The sequence below is a fragment of the Erpetoichthys calabaricus genome, chromosome 10 (assembly GCF_900747795.2).
Source record: "Erpetoichthys calabaricus chromosome 10, fErpCal1.3, whole genome shotgun sequence".
Classification (NCBI taxonomy): domain Eukaryota; kingdom Metazoa; phylum Chordata; class Cladistia; order Polypteriformes; family Polypteridae; genus Erpetoichthys; species Erpetoichthys calabaricus.
Genome location: NC_041403.2, coordinates 13208091 through 13228592, shown reverse-complemented (window position 1 = coordinate 13228592; position 20502 = coordinate 13208091). Strand labels below are relative to the sequence as shown.

General features: G+C 42.2%; 2 protein-coding genes across 2 annotated transcripts; both read right to left on the bottom strand.

Annotated features, from left to right (window-relative positions):
• Nucleotides 1-2631: 2631 nt before the first annotated feature.
• On the bottom strand, nucleotides 2632-2970 carry LOC127529433 (histone H3-like). Its single transcript, XM_051932972.1, has one exon. It carries the CDS (start codon nucleotides 2968-2970, stop codon nucleotides 2632-2634), a length of 339 nt encoding a protein of 112 aa, XP_051788932.1.
• Nucleotides 2971-16357: 13387 nt separating this feature from the next.
• LOC114658846 (histone H2B type 1-F/J/L-like) lies at nucleotides 16358-17733 on the bottom strand. Its single transcript, XM_028810913.2, has one exon. It carries the CDS (start codon nucleotides 17719-17721, stop codon nucleotides 17344-17346), a length of 378 nt encoding a protein of 125 aa, XP_028666746.1. The 5' UTR covers nucleotides 17722-17733; the 3' UTR covers nucleotides 16358-17343.
• Nucleotides 17734-20502: the final 2769 nt, after the last annotated feature.

Below are 20502 nucleotides of genomic sequence, written 5' to 3'. Positions count from 1 at the left end.
CCACCACCTTCGGACATTAAATCCCTTCAGCGTTTCTTGGGAATGGTGGGTTGGTTCCACAAGTTCATACCCAGATTAGCAGACACTGCAGACCCATTACATCGCCTGCTGAAGAAGGGAACCTCATGGCAATGGACTCCAGGGTGCCAAAAGGCATTTGAGCATCTAAAGAAACATCTGATGGAACCTCCAGTTTTGGCACAACCTATTCCACTGCTCACCTTCCAAGTCCAGACCGACGCTAGTAATGTGGGGCTTGGGGCTGTATTAACGCAGTTCAAAGAGGGAGAAGAACGAGTAATTGCTATGCATCAAGGTCTCTCCGTGGCCCCGAACTAAATTATTCAGCATCCGAGAAGGAGTGTCTCGCAGTCGTGTGGGCAGTGGAAAAGTGGCGTCATTATCTTGAGGGATCATTATTCGAGGTGTATACTGACCACCGTGCTCTGGCTTGGGCATTTAACTGCTCGAAGATGTCCTCACGACTCACCAGATGGGTTCTTCGTCTCCAGCAGTTCACCTTTAAGGTTTTTTATCGAAGGGGTTGTGGAAATGTGGTTCCAGATGCGCTGTCCCGGGTTCCAGAGCCTAGGGAAGTTTCGTCAATTGCCCTGATTTCGACTCGCCATTGGGACCTTCCACTTGACGTATCAGATATAGCCCGAGCCCAGGATAACAGTCTGGTTTGTCGGGAGGTAAGGGAGAACTCTGGGTCGCGGAGGGGACGCATTCATTTCCAAGAACTCCAAGGGATATTGTATCGCTGTGTGCCATCGAAACTCGGGGGTGAGAAATACCAACTAGTCGTCCCCGAGGCTCTTCTTCCAGAGTTCTTGGCTTATTTTCATGACAGCCCTTTCGGCGGTCACCTTGGCAGATTGAAGACTCTAAAAAAGATATTAGAGGTAGCCTGGTGGCCCACCGTGAGGAAGGACGTGTGGAAACATGTGAGAACCTGTACCATATGCCAGCAGTACAAAAACCCACCTGGGCTTCCGGCAGGACAACTGCAATCAACAAATATCACTGAACCAGGAGAGATGTGGAGAATTGACATTATGGGTCCATTACCACCAAGTAAGAACAAGAGGACCGTCCTGGTAGTGGTGGTAGATTATTACTCTAAATGGGTGGAGCTTTTTCCTTTGCCAAATTCAACAACTGAACGGCTGTGCTCCATCCTAAGGAATGAGATGTTTACCCGCTGGGGGGTTCCAAAGGTCATCGTTTCCGATAGAGGTCCACAATTTACCAGCTCTGAGATGGAAAGTTTCATGAAGGAATGGGGGGTAACCCATAAGAAAACCACAGCCTACCATCCACAATCCAACCTCACGGAGCGAGTGAATCGTACCCTGAAAACTATGATAGCCTCCTATGTCGGTACCCGCCACCAGGATTGGGATCAGAGGCTTCCAGAGTTAAGAATGGCCCTCAATTCCGCGTGGCATGAGAGTACTGGTGAATCGCCTGCTTGTTTGGCTCTCGGAAGACAGATATTGGGTCCCCTCGAGCGGCTTGTCACTCCCCCAACTCCTGATTCATTCCAATATTGCAAAGTTTTGCAGTTAGAAAATTTAAAAGATATGGTTAAAGAGAGATTGGTGCATTCCAAGGCTAAACAAGCCCGGTTTTACAATAAGCGCCGAAAGAAGGTTACATATTCTGAAGGGGACCGGGTTTGGCTGAGGACACACTACATCTCAAAAGCATCATCCAGATTTACATCTAAGCTAGCGCCAAAATGGTTTGGTCCAGCCACAATATTAAAACAATTAGGGCCCGTTAATTACCAAGTCCAATGGCAAACTGACAGTAACATGAAAACAGATACATTCCATGTGACCAACATGAAACCCTACTATGCCCCCATGGAGGGTTTGGGGAGGGGAACTCTGTAACGGTCGACCGGAATATGTGTTATGTACCTGTAAGTTTGTACCTTTTCCCATACCTGTTTTAGTGGTTCGCCTTTATGTGCAAGGCCAGCCCTTGATACAGAGGGAGGGGAGCTCCTGGCTTGGAGGGCCAACAGACTGTACGGGGAGGAGCTATCTGTTTGTAAATAGGTGGCGGGAAAAAAGAAGAGGGCAAGGAGAGAGGAGGAGGAACCCATAACAGGAAAAGGCACAAGGGAAAGGATTAACACTCGTGGATATCGTCAGGCGAACCCGGGTTCATTGAAAGCCAAATAATTTTTTCTTTCGAGAGGAAGGCATACGGGAGAGGACTTGACGGACCAGCACTAGGAACTGTTAATCAAATACTTTACCCGGAATATGATATATGGTCGGCGCCTCATTTCCCCACGCTAGACGGAGCTCAACGCTACGGTTCAGATAAGACTTTAAAAAACTATAAATTCATTGTTCTTTTTTTTTGTGTTTTCTATCTGCTAAAGTCCTTATTAGTAATGTATGTTTTCTAGGGTTTGTGTTGTGATTTTGTGCGGGGAGGGGGAGCGCTGCAGCGCGATATTATACATATAAGGTTTTCTGTTGTTGTTGTTGTCCCGGTGATAATGTGTATTGTCTATCAATAATCATTTCAACTTTATCCTGCTCCTGCTGGTGTGTCTCTATAATTTGAAGTGGTGTAGTAGAAAGTAGTGTTCGTCACTCGCGCCCCGGATTATTTAATTATTATAATCGTGCCGGAGCTGAGAGCGGTACAAGCCTCACTAGCCTCCTGTAGAGCCATAACGGCGGAGCTCTGGAAACGAAGATCGGTCTTGAAATCCTGGGCGATTTCCCTCACTAGTCTTTGGAAAGGTAACTTGCAGATAAGTAGCTCGGGGGACTTCTGGTAGCGACGAATCTCGCGCAAAGCTACAGTACCAGGCCTGTAACGATGAGGTTTCTTCACACCACCGGTGGCAGGAGCGCTCTTATGAGCCGCTTTAGTGGCGAGCTGTTTACGGGGAGCTTTGCCACCGGTAGATTTTTGAGCTGTCTGCTTAGTTCTTGCCATCTCTCCAACCACACACGAGATTTAAAACCAAATGAATGAATAGCGAATGAGGCGATGGATGCTCCTTATATCGACGTCTTGTCGCTTTTTGATTGGGTGAAATGAAAGGGTGTCGGGTACACTTGGAGGCTCGGCCTAGAAGTCTCCTTTTGATTGCTCCTCTTAAAAACCTGGCGCTAAATTTGAACGCTTTATGCCCCTGGTAGGGCCACCCAAGGCAAACTGGTCCTAGGTGAGGGATGAGACAAAGAGCGGTTAAACAAACCTCCTATGATGAAAAACAATTTTGGACAGCATTTTCCCTTGCCCGGATGCGGGTCACCGGGGCCCCACTCTGGAGCCAGGCCTGGAGGTGGGGCTCGAAGGCGAGCGCCTGGTGGCCGGGCCTGCACCCATGGAGCTCGGCTGGGCACAGCCCGAACAGGCAACGTGGGTCTCCCTTCCCATGGGCTCACCACCTATGGGAGGGGCCAAGGAGGTCGGGTGCAGTGTGAGTTGGGTGGTGGCCGAAGGCGGGGACCTTGGCGGTCCGATCCTCGGCTACAGAAGCTGGCTCTTGGAACGTGGAATGTCACCTCTCTGAAGGGGAAGGAGCCTGAGCTAGTGCGCGAAGTTGAGAGGTTCCAGCTAGATATAGTCGGACTCACCTCGACGCACAGCTTGGACTCTGGAACCAATCTCCTTGAGAGGGGCTGCACTCTGTACCACTCTGGAGTTGCCCCCGGTGAGAGGCGCCGAGCGGGTGTGGGTATACTTATTGCCCCCCGACTTGGAACCTGTACATTGGGGTTTACCTCGGTGGACGAGAGGGTAGCCTCCCTTCGCCTTCGGGTGGGGGGACGGGTCCTAACTGTTGTTTGTGCGTAGGCACCGAACAGCAGTTCGGAGTACCCACCCTTTTTGGAGTCCCTGGAGGGGGTGCTAGAGGGCATACCTTCTGGGGACTCCCTCGTTCTGCTGGGAGACTTCAATGCTCACGTGGGCAATGACAGTGAGACCTGGAAGGGCGTGATTGTGAGGAATGGCCCCCCCGATCTGAACCAGAGTGGTGTTTTGTTATTGGACTTCTGTGCTCGTCACGGATTGTCCATAACGAACACCATGTTCAAGCATAGGGGTGTTCATATGTGCACTTGGCACCAGGACACCCTAGGCCTCAGTTCGATGATCGACTTTGTGGTCGTCGGACTTGCGGCCACATGTCTTGGACACTCGGGTGAAGAGAGGGGCGGAGCTGTCAACTGATCACCACCTGGTGGTGAGTTGGCTTCGATGGTGGGGGAGGATGCCAGTCAGGCGTGGTAAGCCCAAACGTGTTGTGAGGGTCTGCTGGGAACGTCTGGCAGAGCCCCCTGTCAGAAGTAGCTTCAACTCCCACCTCCGGCAGAACTTCGACCACATCCCGAGGGAGGTGGGGGACATTGAGTCCGAATGGGCCATGTTCCGTGCCTCTATTTTTGAGGCAGCTGACCAGAGCTGTGGCCGTAAGGTGGTCGGTGCCTGTCGTGAAGGAAATCCCCGAACCCGTTGGTGGACACCGGCGGTGAAGGATGCCGTCAAGCTGAAGAAGGAGTCCTACAGGACCCTTTTGTCCTGTGGGACCCTGGAGGCAGCTGATAGGTACCGGCAGGCCAAGCGGAATGCGGCTTTGGTGGTTGCTGAGGCAAAAACTCGGGCATGGGAGGAGTTTGGGGAGGCCATGGAGAATGACTTTCGGATGGCTTCGAGGAGATTCTGGTCCACCATCCGGCGTCTCAGGAAGGAGAAGCAGTGCAGTGTCAACACTGTATATGGTGGGGATGGTGCGCTGCTGACCTCGACTCGGGACGTTGTGGGTCGGTGGGGGGAATACTTCGAAGACCTCCTCAATCCCATTAACATGCCTTCCAATGAGGAAGCAGAGCCTGGGGACTCAGAGGTAGGCTCCCCCATCTCTGGGACTGAGGTCACCGAGGTGGTCAAAAAACTCCTTGGTGGCAAGGCCCCGGGGGTGGATGAGATACGCCCGGAGTTCCTCAAGGCTCTGGATGTTGTAGGACTGTTTTGGTTGACACGCCTCTGCAACATCGCATGGACATCAGGGACAGTGCCTCTGGATTGGCAGACCGGGGTGGTGGTCCCCTTCTTTAAGAAGGGGGATCGGAGGGTGTGTTCCAACTACAGAGGGATCACACTCCTCAGCCTCCCTGGAAAAGTCTATTCAGGGGTCCTGGAGAGGAGGGTCCGTCGGATAGTCGAGCCTCGGATTCAGGAGGAACAGTGTGGTTTTCGTCCTGGTCGCGGAACAGTGGACCAGCTCTATACCCTTAGCAGGGTCCTGGAGGGTGCATGGGAGTTTGCCCAACCAGTCTACATGTGTTTTGTGGACTTGGAAAAGGCATTCGACCATGTCCTTCGGGGAATCCTGTGGGGGGTACTCCAAGAGTATGGGGTACCGGCCCCCCTGATAAGGGCTGTTCGGTCCCTGTACGATCGGTGCCAGAGCTTGGTCCACATTGCCGGCAGTAAGTCGAACCTGTTTCCAGTGAGAGTTGGACTCCGCCAGGGCTGCCCTTTGTCACCGATTCTGTTCATAACTTTTATGGACAGAATTTCTAGGCGCAGCCAGGGCATTGAGGGGGTCCGGTTTGGTGGGCTCAGGATTGGGTCACTGCTTTTTGCAGATGATGTTGTCCTGTTTGCTTCATCAGGCCGTGATCTTCAGCTCTCTCTGGATCGGTTCGCAGCCGAGTGTGAAGTGGCTGGGATGAGAATCAGCACCTCCAAATCCGAGACCATGGTCCTCAGCCGGAAAAGGGTGGAGTGCCCTCTCAGGGTTGGTAGCGAGATCCTGTCCCAAGTGGAGGAGTTCAAGTATCTCGGGGTCTTGTTCACGAGTGAGGGAAGAATGGAGCGTGAGATCGACAGGCGGATCGGTGCGGCATCCGCAGTAATGCGGGCGCTGCATCGGTCTTTCGTGGTGAAAAAGGAGCTGAGCCGCAAGGCGAAGCTCTCAATTTACCAGTCGATCTATGTTCCTACCCTCACCTATGGTCATGAGCTATGGGTAGTGACCGAAAGAACGAGATCGCGAATACAAGCGGCTGAAATGAGTTTCCTCCGCAGGGTGTCTGGGCTCTCCCTTAAAGATAGGGTGAGAAGCTCAGTCATCCGGGAGGGGCTCAGAGTAGAGCAGCTGCTCCTCCGCATCGAGAGGAGTCAGATGAGGTGGCTCGGGCATCTGATCAGGATGCCTCCTGGATGCCTCCCTGGTGAGGTGTTCCGGGCACGTCTAACCGGGAGGAGGCCCCGGGGAAGACCCAGGACACACTGGAGGGACTATGTCTCTCGACTGGCCTGGGAACGCCTTGGGATTCTCCCGGAAGAGCTAGAAGTAGTGGCCGGGGAGAGGGAAGTCTGGGCATCTCTGCTCAAGCTGCTGCCCCCGCGACCCGACCTCGGATAAGCGGGAGACAATGGATGGATGGATGGATGAGACAAGCTAAAAAGAAAATTCAAAAACTGATTATCAAGGGGGTTACATCTGATGATCAAGACCAAGTAAATGAGGAAATATTACAATTTTACAGCAACCTTTACAAGTCAAATTATTCAGTGGATAGTGGTACAGCATTTCTTGGAAAAAACAAAGTCTTTACTAAATCACTAGAGGAAGATTTGAAGGATTTTACAGAGGGTGACCTCAGGATTGATAAGCTGGACAAAGCAATCAGACAAATGCCCAGGGGCAAATCACCAGGAATTGATGGGTTAACGGTAGAATTTTACTCCTTTTTCTGGAATGATATTAGAGTAATGCTTTACAATGGCTATTTAGAATGTATCTCAACAACCACTCTCTCCCCCACAATGAAACAAGGTCTCATCAATCTAATCCCACAACCCAATAAAGACAAACTTCTATTGGATAATTGGAGACCCATAACCCTTCTGTGCAATGATTACAAATTATTGGCTCATGTTTATGCAAACCATTTAAATGAGTGTTTAACACACATAGTGGATGAATGTCAGTCGGCTTTTATAAAAGGAAGGAATATATATAATCATATTAGACTGATTCTTGATATGCTTGATTATCGAGAGCTAATTAAAACAGAAATCATGGTATTATTTCTAGACATTTATAAAGCTTTTGATACTGCTGAACATTCTTTTTTGCTTGAAACCTTACATCACCTGGGTTTTGGGAAAAACTTTTGCAATATAATCAAAATGTTTTACACTAACATCTCTAGCTCGGTTTCCCTTAATCCTGGAATGACCCCTAGGTTTGAGGTGAAGCAAGGTATTCGACAGGGATGCCCAATTTCCCCTAAGCTGTTCATACTAACCACTCAATTACTGGTGCTAATCCTCCAAAATGACCCTGATCTACAAGGCATAACCATTTTTGACAAAGAATATTGAATCAGTCAATTTGTGGACGATACAGCTCTGTTTTTAAGAGACAAAGCCATGGTAATTAAAGCTCTCAATATTATTTCTTTATTCTCCCACACTCTAAAAAGAGAAAAAGGGCTCTTTTTGATTGAAGGTAATTTTAGTAGTTGTAATGAACTATATTAATATGTTTGTTCACCTAATGTAATTTTTTGATTTACTTCAAATTAAAAAACCTTGCTGTCGCTTAATGTAACTTCTTCTATTTAGTCTAAAGCAAAAAATTGCTTTGGAGACCTTGCCGACTCCGACCCCTGTAATGTTACGTCTGGGCTCGCACCAATGGCAGAAGACCTACATGAGCCCGACCCCTTTGACTTCACTTCCTGTCTCCCCCTTTAAAAGCTTCCACCTTCTCCCTATTCCCTCAGTTCTGTTTGGACTTTGTTTTGTGCACATCACTGCTGTATTATTTTGAAAAGCAACTTTGCAGCCAGGAAACCAAATTATATGTGTGGCTGCCCCAAACCTTTATATGACTCTGTCTCAAGTTTGTGACTATACTGTATATATATATATATATATATATATATATATATATATATATATATATATATACATTTTATGTATACTATATAATGTTATGTAATGTTCAAAATATAAGGTGTATTTAATATATGTATATATAATTATTTCAAATAGATATTTTATGTATAATTTATAAACATTTTTTGTGAAGAGCTTATAAAATATATTGTGTATTTAATATATACAGTGGTGTGAAAAACTATTTGCCCCCTTCCTGATTTCTTATTCTTTTGCATGTTTGTCACACAAAATGTTTCTGATCATCAAACACATTTAACCATTAGTCAAATATAACACAAGTAAACACAAAATGCAGTTTGTAAATGGTGATTTTTATTATTTAGGGAGAAAAAAAAATCCAAACCTACATGGCCCTGTGTGAAAAAGTAATTGCCCCCTGAACCTAATAACTGGTTGGGCCACCCTTAGCAGCAATAACTGCAATCAAGCGTTTGCGATAACTTGCAATGAGTCTTTTACAGCGCTCTGGAGGAATTTTGGCCCACTCATCTTTGCAAAATTGTTGTAATTCAGCTTTATTTGAGGGTTTTCTAGCATGAACCGCCTTTTTAAGGTCATGCCATAGCATCTCAATTGGATTCAGGTCAGGACTTTGACTAGGCCACTCCAAAGTCTTCATTTTGTTTTTCTTCAGCCATTCAGAGGTGGATTTGCTGGTGTGTTTTGGGTCATTGTCCTGTTGCAGCACCCAAGATCGCTTCAGCTTGAGTTGACGAACAGATGGCCGGACATTCTCCTTCAGGATTTTTTGGTAGACAGTAGAATTCATGGTTCCATCTATCACAGCAAGCCTTCCAGGTCCTGAAGCAGCAAAACAACCCCAGACCATCACACTACCACCACCATATTTTACTGTTGGTATGATGTTCTTTTTCTGAAATGCTGTGTTCCTTTTACGCCAGATGTAATGGGACATTTGCTTTCCAAAAAGTTCAACTTTTGACTCATCAGTCCACAAGGTATTTTCCCAAAAGTCTTGGCAATCATTGAGATGTTTCTTAGCAAAATTGAGACGAGCCCTAATGTTCTTTTTGCTTAACAGTGGTTTGCGTCTTGGAAATCTGCCATGCAGGCCGTTTTTGCCCAGTCTCTTTCTTATGGTGGAGTCGTGAACACTGACCTTAATTGAGGCAAGTGAGGCCTGCAGTTCTTTAGACGTTGTCCTGGGGTCTTTTGTGACCTCTCGGATGAGTCGTCTCTGCGCTCTTGGGGTAATTTTGGTCGGCCGGCCACTCCTGGGAAGGTTCACCACTGTTCCATGTTTTTGCCATTTGTGGATAATGGCTCTCACTGTGGTTCGCTGGAGTCCCAAAGCTTTAGAAATGGCTTTATAACCTTTACCAGACTGATAGATCTCAATTACTTCTGTTCTCATTTGTTCCTGAATTTCTTTGGATCTTGGCATGATGTCTAGCTTTTGAGGTGCTTTTGGTCTACTTCTCTGTGTCAGGCAGCTCCTATTTAAGTGATTTCTTGATTGAAACAGGTGTGGCAGTAATCAGGCCTGGGGGTGGCTACGGAAATTGAACTCAGGTGTGATACACCACAGTTAGGTTATTTTTTAACAAGGGGGCAATTACTTTTTCACACAGGGCCATGTAGGTTTGGATTTTTTTTCTCCCTAAATAATAAACACCATCATTTAAAAACTGCATTTTGTGTTTACTTGTGTTATATTTGACTAATGGTTAAATGTGTTTGATGATCAGAAACATTTTGTGTGACAAACATGCAAAAGAATAAGAAATCAGGAAGGGGGCAAATAGTTTTTCACACCACTGTATATGTATTTTTTGTGAAATGTTTGTTCTGAATATTTACAGAAAAAACATGTTCAAGGAATGACCAAAAATTCATTTTTGTGTTGCAAATATTCAGTAGTAAATCTAAAACAGTTTTGCTATAGCTGGTTCAGTAACATTCACCACCATTAGATCAGTTTAAAAACATGTTTCATGTTTGAAGGCACTGTACAAAATGTAGCACTAATTTTAAAATAAATTTGCTTCCATTGTTTACAGCAAAACATTGTTGTGGTTTGTTTTATTAAAAACAATTTCACCCTAACAAACAGTGAATTCAACACCATATAAAGAACATATTTAGTTGAGTCCAAATAAGAATTTAAGTTGGCATTACAGTGAATACAATAATGGACAAAATTTTAATTTGAGTTCATCCATCCATTATCCAACCCGCTATATCCTAACTACAGGGTCACGGGGTCTGCTGGAGCCAATCCCAGCCAACACAGGGCGCAAGGCAGGAAACAAACCCCGGGCAGGGCACCAGCACAGCACAGTTAATTTGAGTTTTTAAAGAAATTTGGTTTGAGCTAAATACATTTTTTTGCATATATTCCAAGTTTTTGAAATGGTTAAAACAAACTCAAATGAATGAAGTTTACTCAAATACGTATTAAAATTTGAAAGAAATCAATAAAATTGCTTGTTACCTTGTGAAGTAATTTATTGAATTTCCCATTGGGATTAAAAAAGCATCTATCTATCTATCTATCTATCTATCTATCTATCTATCTATCTATCTATCTATCTATCTATCTATCTATCTATCTATCTATCTATCTATCTATCTATCTATCTATCTATCTATTTAGGTTGATCCAACAAAACATTTTTTACAGTGCAGGCTTCAGGACTATGTCTTAATATTAAAAATGTGAAATATTACCTATCCACACATGTTCTGATTCTAATATTGCTTCAATAAGAGTAGAACCAGAAGTGAAATATTTAGGAATAGTGATATCTAAAAACATGATCAGAAAGGAAGACACCAACATCTGTAATCATATTGTCGACATCAAGAGATCTCTTAGTCGTTGCATAACCAGAGATATTACTATATTTGGTAGAGTCATCCTTTCCAAAGCTGAAAACATAAAGAAAGCCAACTCAGTAATTTTTCAATTCCTATGGAAAAATAAAACCCACTATATTAAAAGATCTCAGTTAGTAAAAGATTATGATAAGTGTGGCATTAAAGCCTTAGACTTTGAATCAATGGTTGGAACTTTTAAGATTAACTGGCACAGAGCTTGTTTGTCACAATCTGATTCCATGTGGTTTCATATACCCAGATCTATTTTTAAAAAATTAGGTGGAATTGAGTTTCTATTAAAATGCGACTTTGAGATTAGTAAAATTCCTGTTAAATTATCTAGTTTCCACAAACAGATCCTTTCTTTCTGGAAAATTATTTTTACACACAACTTTTCTCCCCACATGTCTACCCTATGGAACAACAGAATGATAACAGTTAATAGAAAGTCATTATTTAATAAAAACTGGTTTGAGAGTGATATCTTGTTTGTAACTGATTTGTTGGACTCAGGAAGTCATCTGCTAGATTATATGTCCTTTTTTTTTTTTTTTTTTTAATATTTTTATTTTATTAATTTTCATTGTAATCATTCCATACAAACAGATCAATTTATAACCCAACAAATTTGAAGACAAATCAAACCCCACCCCTGAGAAGGAGAGCTTAGCTAAAGGAAAATTGCTTTAAGCTTTTTAATAAGGCAACATTAGACAAAAGAAGGGGAGAAGTAAATATCTATATTAAAATAATATTGATTAAATCCTGCCAAGTTTTGAAAAAATTTTGTACAGATCCTCTAACTGAAAATTTGATTTTTTCCAATTTCAAATAATATAAAACATCAGTTTCCCACTGACTTATAAGAGGAGAATTAGGATTCTTCCAATTTAACAAAATAAGTCTGCGTGCCAAGAGTGTAGTGAATGCAATCACCGTTTGTTTGTCCTTCTCCAATTCAAGTCCATCTGGAAGGACACCAAACACAGCTGTTAGTGGGTTAGGAGGGATTGTGATACTAAGGCTGTCTGAGAGGCACTTAAAAATTTTTGTCCAAAATGATGTTAGTTTGGTGCAGGCCCAGAACATGTGACCCAGTGAGGCAGGAGCTTGGTTGCAGCGCTCGCAGGTTGGATCCTGGCCTGGAAACATTTTGGACAGTTTTAAGCGAGACAGATGAGCTCGATATATAATTTTTAGTTGAATAATTCTATGCTTTGCGCATATAGAACTCGAGTGAATTCTCTGCTTTGCTACCTTCCACTCCTTTTCTGATATATTGATTAAGAGATCTTCTTCCCAATGTCCTCTTGGATCTTTGAAAGGTAGGGACTCTAATAAGATTTTATATATTGCGGAAATAGTGTTTGTTTCCTCGGAATTGAGCAGTATTTTTTCCAGCATTGTGGAGGGTGCAAGGTGGGGGAAATCGGGCAATTTCTGTTTAACAAAATTTCTAATTTGAAGATAGTAAAAGAAATGTGTAGCTGGGAGGTTAAATTTTGAACGTAATTGTTCAAAAGATGTAAATATGTTGTCTATATAAAGATCTCTGAGCATTTTAATCCCAAAACTTTTCCAGGTATTAAAAACTGGATATACTTGCGAAGGTTGAAAGAGGTGGTTCCCTTGCAGAGGTGCCACTGATAAAAGATTTTCCATCTTAAAATGCTTCCTAATTTGGTTCCATATTCTGAGTGAGTAAAGCACGATTGGGTTATTAGTATATTTGCGATAACTTTCATTTATTGGAGAGCAGAGCAGGGAATATAAAGAAGTACTACAGGATTTTACTTCTATTGCAGACCAAGCCTGTGTATGTGCATTTATTTGTGTCCAGGTTTTTATGGCTTGTATGTTTGCTGCCCAGTAATAAAACTGAAAATTAGGTAAAGCCATGCCACCTTCTGCCTGAGGTCTTTGTAGGGTCGCTCTTCGGATACGTGGGTGTTTTGAGTTCCAAATGAATGAGGTTATTATTGAATTTAACTGTTTAAAAAACGATTTATTGATATATATTGAAATGTTTTGAAATAAAAAGAGAAGTTTAGGAAGGATATTCATCTTAACGATGTTAATTCTTCCGGCTAGAGTGAGATGAAGGGTTGACCATCTATGCAAGTCTTGCTTAATTTTTTCCATACAGACGCCAAAATTTTGTTGATAAAGAGCTTTATGTTTACTTGTGATATTTACCCCTAGGTATTTAAACTGATCTGCTATGGTAAAAGGTAGGGTGTCTAATTTATTATTATATGCTTGTGAGTTCACTGGAAAGAGTATACTTTTATTCAGATTAATTCTAAGACCAGATATCTTTCGAAATTCTGTTAGTGCTGTTAAAACAGCAGGGACAGTGTTTTCTGGGTCCGATATATATAAGACCATATCATCTGCATATAAAGAAATTTTCTGTTCCAGTCCTTCTCTGACAATCCCCTTTATCTGATGAGAATTTCGGCAGTGAACCGCCAGTGGTTCAATAGCGATTGCAAACAACAGTGGCGACAAGGGATATCCTTGTCTGGTACCACGTTCTAGTTTAAAGTAGTCTGAGCAAATTTTATTAATACAAACTGAAGCTTCTGGACTGGTATACAGTAGTTTAATCCAAGCACAAATATTCGGGCCAAACCCAAATTTCTCCAATGCAGTGAAAAGGTAATTCCATTCGATCAAGTCAAATGCCTTTTCTGCGTCTAATGATAGTAATATCTCTGGGGTGTTTGATTTTGCTGGTGAATATATAACATTAAACAAGCGTCGGAGATTTGAAGATTTGAAGATAGATGTCGGCCTTTAATAAATCCAGTTTGATCTTGTGATATTACCGAGGGCAGCACTTTCTCCATCCTTCTAGCTAGGATTTTTGAGAGTATCTTAACATCATTATTCAGGAGTGAAATTGGTCTATATGATGCACATTGTAACAAGTCCTTATTTTGTTTAGGAAAGACGGTGATTAATGCTTGTCGAAATGTTTGAGGTAGTATTTGGTGGTCTTTAGCTTTCTGTAAATGTTACCAATAAGAGTGGAGCTAGCTGAGTGGAGAATTTCTTATAAAACTCTACAGGGTAACCATCAGGGCCTGATGATTTCCCGCTTTGTAGTGACTTTATAGCGTCTAGTAATTCTGTTAGCGTTAGAGGTTTATCTAGTTCCTCAGCACTTAAAGCATCTATTTGTGGTATTTGTGAATTATCCAGAAATGCATTAGATTGCGTGTTGTCTTCTTTGGGCTCAGTGGAATATAAAGACTTATAGTAATCTCTAAATGTGTGCATTATTTTATTATGGTCGATGATTTCTTCTCCATTCTTGTTGGTGATTACTGGTATTGCATTGTGAACTTCTTGTTTATGAATTTGTTGAGCTAAAAGCTTATTAGCTTTTTCTCCGTGTTCATAGTAATGCTGTCTAGACTTATAAATAAGTTGTTCAGTTTCTTTAGTTGTTAAGATGTTAAGTTCTGTATGCAGGGCCTGCCTTTTCCTGTGAAGAGCTTCACTTGGACGCCTGGCTTGTTCTTCATCTATTCTAGTAATTTCATTTCTTAGCTCTGACACTTTCTTGGTTTCTAATTTATTTCTATGGGAAAGATATGAAATAATCTGGCCTCTTAGGAAGGCCTTTAGAGTTTCCCAGAGTGTTCCTGCAGAAACTTCTGTAGACGTGTTTGTCTCTAGGAAGAAGCTGATTTGTTTGGATATAAATTCTGTGCAGTTCTCGTCTGCCAATAAAAGAGGGTTAAGACGCCATCTGCGAGGTGAGTACGAGGGGCTTATTGATTTTAGCTCCAAGATTAGAGGGGCATGGTCAGAGATAACAATTTTGTCATATTTGCATGATTTAATTGTAGGCAGGAAATTATTATCTATAAAAAAATAATCAATTCTTGAGTAGCTATAATGCACTGGTGAGTAGAACGAATATGTTCTTGAGTTTGGGTTAAGAAACCTCCAGGGGTCTGATAAGTTGTGATCATTTAAAAACTGTGTAATTATCTTTGCAGTATTAGATGTCGTCCCCCCTGTCACGGAGTCCTATCTAAGAGTGGATTTAAAACACAATTAAAGTCCCCAGCCATTATAATTTTATGAGTGTTCACATTGGGAATGGATGCAAATAGATTTTGCATGAATTCCTTATCATCAACATTGGGTGCATAAACATTTATCAAAATCATTTTACTGTTATATAAGTTGCCCATGACCATCACATATCTCCCTTCAGGGTCCGACACTACCTCTGATGCTACAAATGGAACTGTTCTATGTATGAGAATTCCCACCCCTCTAGTTTTCTTTATAAAGCTAGAATGGAACATTTGGCCAGTCCAGTCTTTTTGTAATCTGAACTGATCCTTGGTTAGTAAGTGGGTCTCCTGTAAAAATACTATTTTAGCGTTTAAGCCTGTTAGGTGAGAGCATACTTTCTTTCTCTTTAATTCGTGATTCAGGCCTTATATGTCCTTTTTGAAGAAATTTAAATTAGGTTGTACTCAAAAAGAATACAGGCAGGTTTGTCGAGCAATCCCACTGGCATTAAGACAGTTAATCTACAACATCATGCTATATTCAGAAGTCAAGCCAGCATTGCCAAACTTAAAAATTGGTAATTGTAATCTAAATGATAGTAAATGTAATAATGCGGCTATTAGAGCAAATTTTAAATCCATTCTTTTCCATGATTTTAACTAAGGAAAGCATTTGCAAGTTTTTAATGGGGATCAGTCAATTATGGAAAAGGCTTTTAAAAATTTGTTAAGTGGCCTGTTTCCCCAAAAATTAAAGAAACACATTTCAAAATAATTAATAATATATACCTGGTGGCAGAATTTTTAAAAAGATTTAAATTTGAGGTGGACCTGTCTTCTTTTTGTGATTCAACATTACAACACTTGTTCTTTTCATGTCCTGTTTCGGCCAACTTTTGATTAGAAATACATAGCTGGTTATCACTCAAGGTTAATGATATCCCACAGTTTGACTTATCTCATATTATGTTCTACATGGATAATTTATATCCATCTGTCTCTGATATGATTAACATTGTCATTCTCTTAGGTAAATACCATATACACTGTGGAGAAATAGCAAACCATCTTTTACATGGTTCATAAATGATTTTAAACAATACCTCCTATCACTTAAGAAATTGAAATCCAGCAGATCTGTAAGGGTTTATGATAACATGTCTCATTTATTACTATTTTGATTTATGCCTTCTGTGTCTTTTGGCCTGTGCTCCCTATTTGTTATCTTGCATATACTGTGAAATTTATCCAGCCCCCCTGTACTGTGAATATTGTTTATACTTTTTTGAATGTTGAATTGATATCCTCTACAAGACTTTTGTATTGTAATTGTGTTTCATTTGATAATAATAAAAAAAACCACTTCCACCAACTTGATATCCCACGATGTCACGAGCACACAGCTTGACCTCGGCGATCGTCGGCAGCTGATCAGTGGATCCGGTTCAAGGCACCAGTTTTATGTAGCGACTTTAAAATGGTTGCCGATGGTTTGAAAGAAGACAGACACACCAATATACAGATTCTGACGTTTATTCTACAAAACAAGCAGTAAGGGGCACAGTCAACACACACAGCGACAGGTGCTCTCTGTCTCCTGCAACAGCGTCTGCGTCATCCAGCTTTTTGCCACGAGTCTATGCTTGTCTCTATGGGTGTTTCATTAATTAAAGCCCCCCCTGCTACAACAGGCAAACAGGAACTATTATACAAAAGATACAATGATTGCACTCATATTAAACAAAATTAACAATATACAAAACAAAAAAACATTTCAGTATTAAAAAAAATAGTTTTGAGAATGTTCACTAAAATAAAACAATTAGCAATACAAGCAAAAACTGTGGTGAGCAATACAGCTCTTTCAGGTTCAAAGCATGTGTAAATGCACAAAGGGAATTTATTCATTCCTTTCTTTTATTTTGTCGCTATTGCATCTTCCCATATATTATTTTCTGGTGAGGTCTGTTTATTGATCTAATTAAAGTGGAAGCAGCCACGTTTCATCCAGGATTGTGTGGTCAAGACTTTACGCTTCGTTTGTCTTCGGGCTGCGGATTTATGTTTGCAGAAGCAGCACCTTTAACAATGCTTTTATTTCCAGAGTGATAGGCATTTTGACATTAGTAGCGATCATCCCTACTATTTCTGAATTATGCACTGTCGGAGGTAATTGCTCAGAACTGTAGAAATCTTGCGAGTCTGCATGCCTACGTTAATTATTTTCACGGATTTATGTGACAGATCTGTTTTTTTTTTTTTTTATCATCTGCAATAAAAAGTCTCTCTAATCAAAACGGACTCGCGCCCATATGCGGGTGAGTGCTTCGGAGCGGCTTGATAATACAGCCCACTACCCGCATGCAGAGCACAAGAGGATACACGACAATATTATACACACTAACATCACAAAGAGGACTCTTCAGGTTAATGGAGCGCTTTTCAAAATAGGTGGGTGGCTCTGAAAAGAGCCGTTGGTTTCGAGCGGGTGTAGTCTTGCCGTTTACTTTGAGCTGGTGTACTTGGTAACTGCCTTGGTGCCCTCTGACACGGCATGTTTGGCAAGCTCTCCCGGTAACAGAAGCCTCACAGCAGTCTGGATCTCCCGAGAAGAAATGGTGGAGCGCTTGTTGTAGTGCGCTAGACGAGAAGCCTCCCTAGCGATGCGCTCAAAGATATCGTTCACAAACGAGTTCATGATTCCCATCGCCTTAGAAGAAATGCCCGTATCGGGATGAACTTGCTTCAGTACCTTATAGACGTAGATGGAATAGCTTTCTTTCCTGGACTTTCTGCGTTTCTTCCCACTTTTAGCTTGGCTCTTAGTAACGGCTTTCTTAGCCCCCTTCTTTGCGGCAGACGCGGCTTTCGGCTCCGGCATTGCTGTAGATTAGTGACGAAGGAAAGACTGAAAAACGTAACTTCCCGGGTTCCTCCTTTTAAAGGCAGCCGTGCAAATGACAAGCTACTGCAGCGTTGGGCGTGGCCACCAACGACCATTGTGTAACTGAATGGGACAAAATTCTCGCGCCAATACATTTTCAGAACCTTTTTCTTTCTTTCTTTCTTTCTTTCACCATCCAGTACCCCTACCTGCTGTAAAACAGTTATTACTCGTGTTGGATACAGTGTATGTTATGAGCTAATCAAAGGAGAGTTAACAAAGTAACTTGTAAGAGTTACAATTCGCAGATCCGAAAGAAAGAAGCTGCGGAAGATCGGTAATCACCATACACAGACGTTTCTAGTCATTTGGAAAAACAAGACAGCATACAGTATACTGAGCACGGCACCGTGTATACCGCCCTTCATGATCGAATAGTTTTGTTATCCCCGTATAGCGCCTTGAACAATAAAGCCTTCTAAAGAGCAAACGTAGTCGGTGCAATGAAATAAAGGATAAAGATTCAGAGGTGTAATATATAAAAAATAAAATATATCACAGCAGTGCAATCCAAGAAGAGAAACATAATTAGTACAAGTTAATTTTATGTATATGTATACTAGTAAAACACAGGAATGGTCAAAAATGTTTTTTTCGGAGCCGCATTTTTGAATTTGAAGCATTGTTCAATGGGGTCCGAAGGCCACCCATTGGAGTCGCGGCCAGTCGAGTGACGTATGAGCACATGTAAACCAGCAGTCAGTTATTTTAGCTCGTCGCGCCCGGAGGAAGTCTTTAGATTTTTTTTAGACATTCTGGTTCGAATTATTCGAATTTCGTATTCTCAGACGATTCTGAGAACATTCACATTCATTCAACATTTGGATTCGAATTCTTGACGGATTCTGCGGTGTTGAGAATTGACGCTTGAAAGCGGAAGATTCTGCTGAATTTTCGAGCTTGCTTTCGACTCTGGTGCTTAACACCTTTTCGAAAGTCTCAGTTCCCAGGTGAATGGGAAGAAATCGGCGAATGTGTCGCCAAGATTCACGACACATACGCCGTTGACTCTTAACCTGGAGAAGACAAGACGCCTCGCGTCTTAGCACGTACCAAATAATGACTTCTAGGGCCAGGCCCGGTCTTAGGTATTATTAGGTATAATTATTTAATTTTCTTATGTGTTAAAGTGGAAAATTTAATTAATAAACCCAAGATTGGTCAATGCCACCACTGCCAAAGATTTGGCCATGCTGCTAACATGTGTTATAGACCCAGATGTGTGCGCTGTGCCGACAGACACTGGTCACGTGACTGTAACAAACCAAGAGAAGAAAAGGCAACCTGCGCAAACTGCCGTCAGGATCAGCCTGCAAACTACAGGGGATGTGTATACAATCCTTTTTAAGAAGCAGCCACAACCCACATCACTACCATCCACAGCAGTCTCCGCAGGAATCAGCTACGCTGTAAGAAAAGACACCTGCCTAGTAGAGCCCGCAAATCCATCACCTCCTACTTCAAACGGATTGCGTCACAATAAAGTAAACAAAACAGACGGGCAGAAGGCCGAGCGAATTGCATCCACTACGCTCTGTCCTCCATTCCCAACTGGCTACTAGAGAAAATCAAAGAAAAGAACAGAGTTCGAAGAAAGTGGCAAAAACAATGTAACACAGAAGACCGCCAAAAAATGAATACACTCTCAACTGAAATCAGAGAAGCACTAAATGATATCAGGAATCAAAAATGGTCACAAACACTATCTGAAATGGAACATCAAGCAGGTACCAAATGGAAAATCGCCCGTGCACTCCGCAACAAACAATCTCCTATACCCTACCTCCATGGTCCAAACGGACTTGTATATACCACCCAAGACAAAGCAGAAGTTATTGCAAACAGCTTGGAACTCCAGTGCTCACCAAACTTTGAGAATGCAGATATCCAACACATTGAAAGAGTAAATGAAGAAACTAACCAGTTTTTATCAACAAACCCACCAGAAGTCATTGATTTTGCTACTCCAGCAGAAATCAGAAACATCACTGATCATCTAAATAATAAGAAGGCACCAGGGTCAGATGGCATCCTGAATGCAGCTCTCAGAGCACTACCTCACAAAGCAATTGTTGCAATAACCAACATTGCCAACGCGGTAATGAGACTAGGACATTTCCCTGAATGCTGGAAAACCGCTGATGTCATAGTTTTGCCTAAGCCAGGAACAAACAGATCTTTCCCACAGAACTACAGACCAATCAATTTACTTAGTACTCTTGCAAAAACCATTGAGAAAGTAATACTGAAAAGACTTCAAAAATATACAGGACAGCTACAACTAATCAATGAAGAACAACATGGCTTCAGAACTGGACACAGCACCACTCATCAACTCCTGAGAGTAGTGGAATACATCACTGAAGGCTTCAACACTAATAGATTCACCGGGGCAATCTTCCTTGATGTATCCAAAACATTTGATAAAGTGTGGCACAAAGGCCTTCTCTACAAAATGATTAAAGCAGGTATTCCAAATTACCTAGTTCACCTCACAGCCTCTTTTCTTAAAGGAAGAAAATTCCAGATAAAGTTAAATGGCATCAGGTCATCACTCAAGAAAATAACTGCCAGTGTCCCTCAAGGCTCACTACTTTCACCAATCCTCTTCAACATCTTTGTAAGTGATATGCCAAAGACAAGTAGCACAACACTTGCTCAATATGCAGATGATACTGCAGTACTCTACAAGTCCACCCAAACTTGGGTTGTCACAAA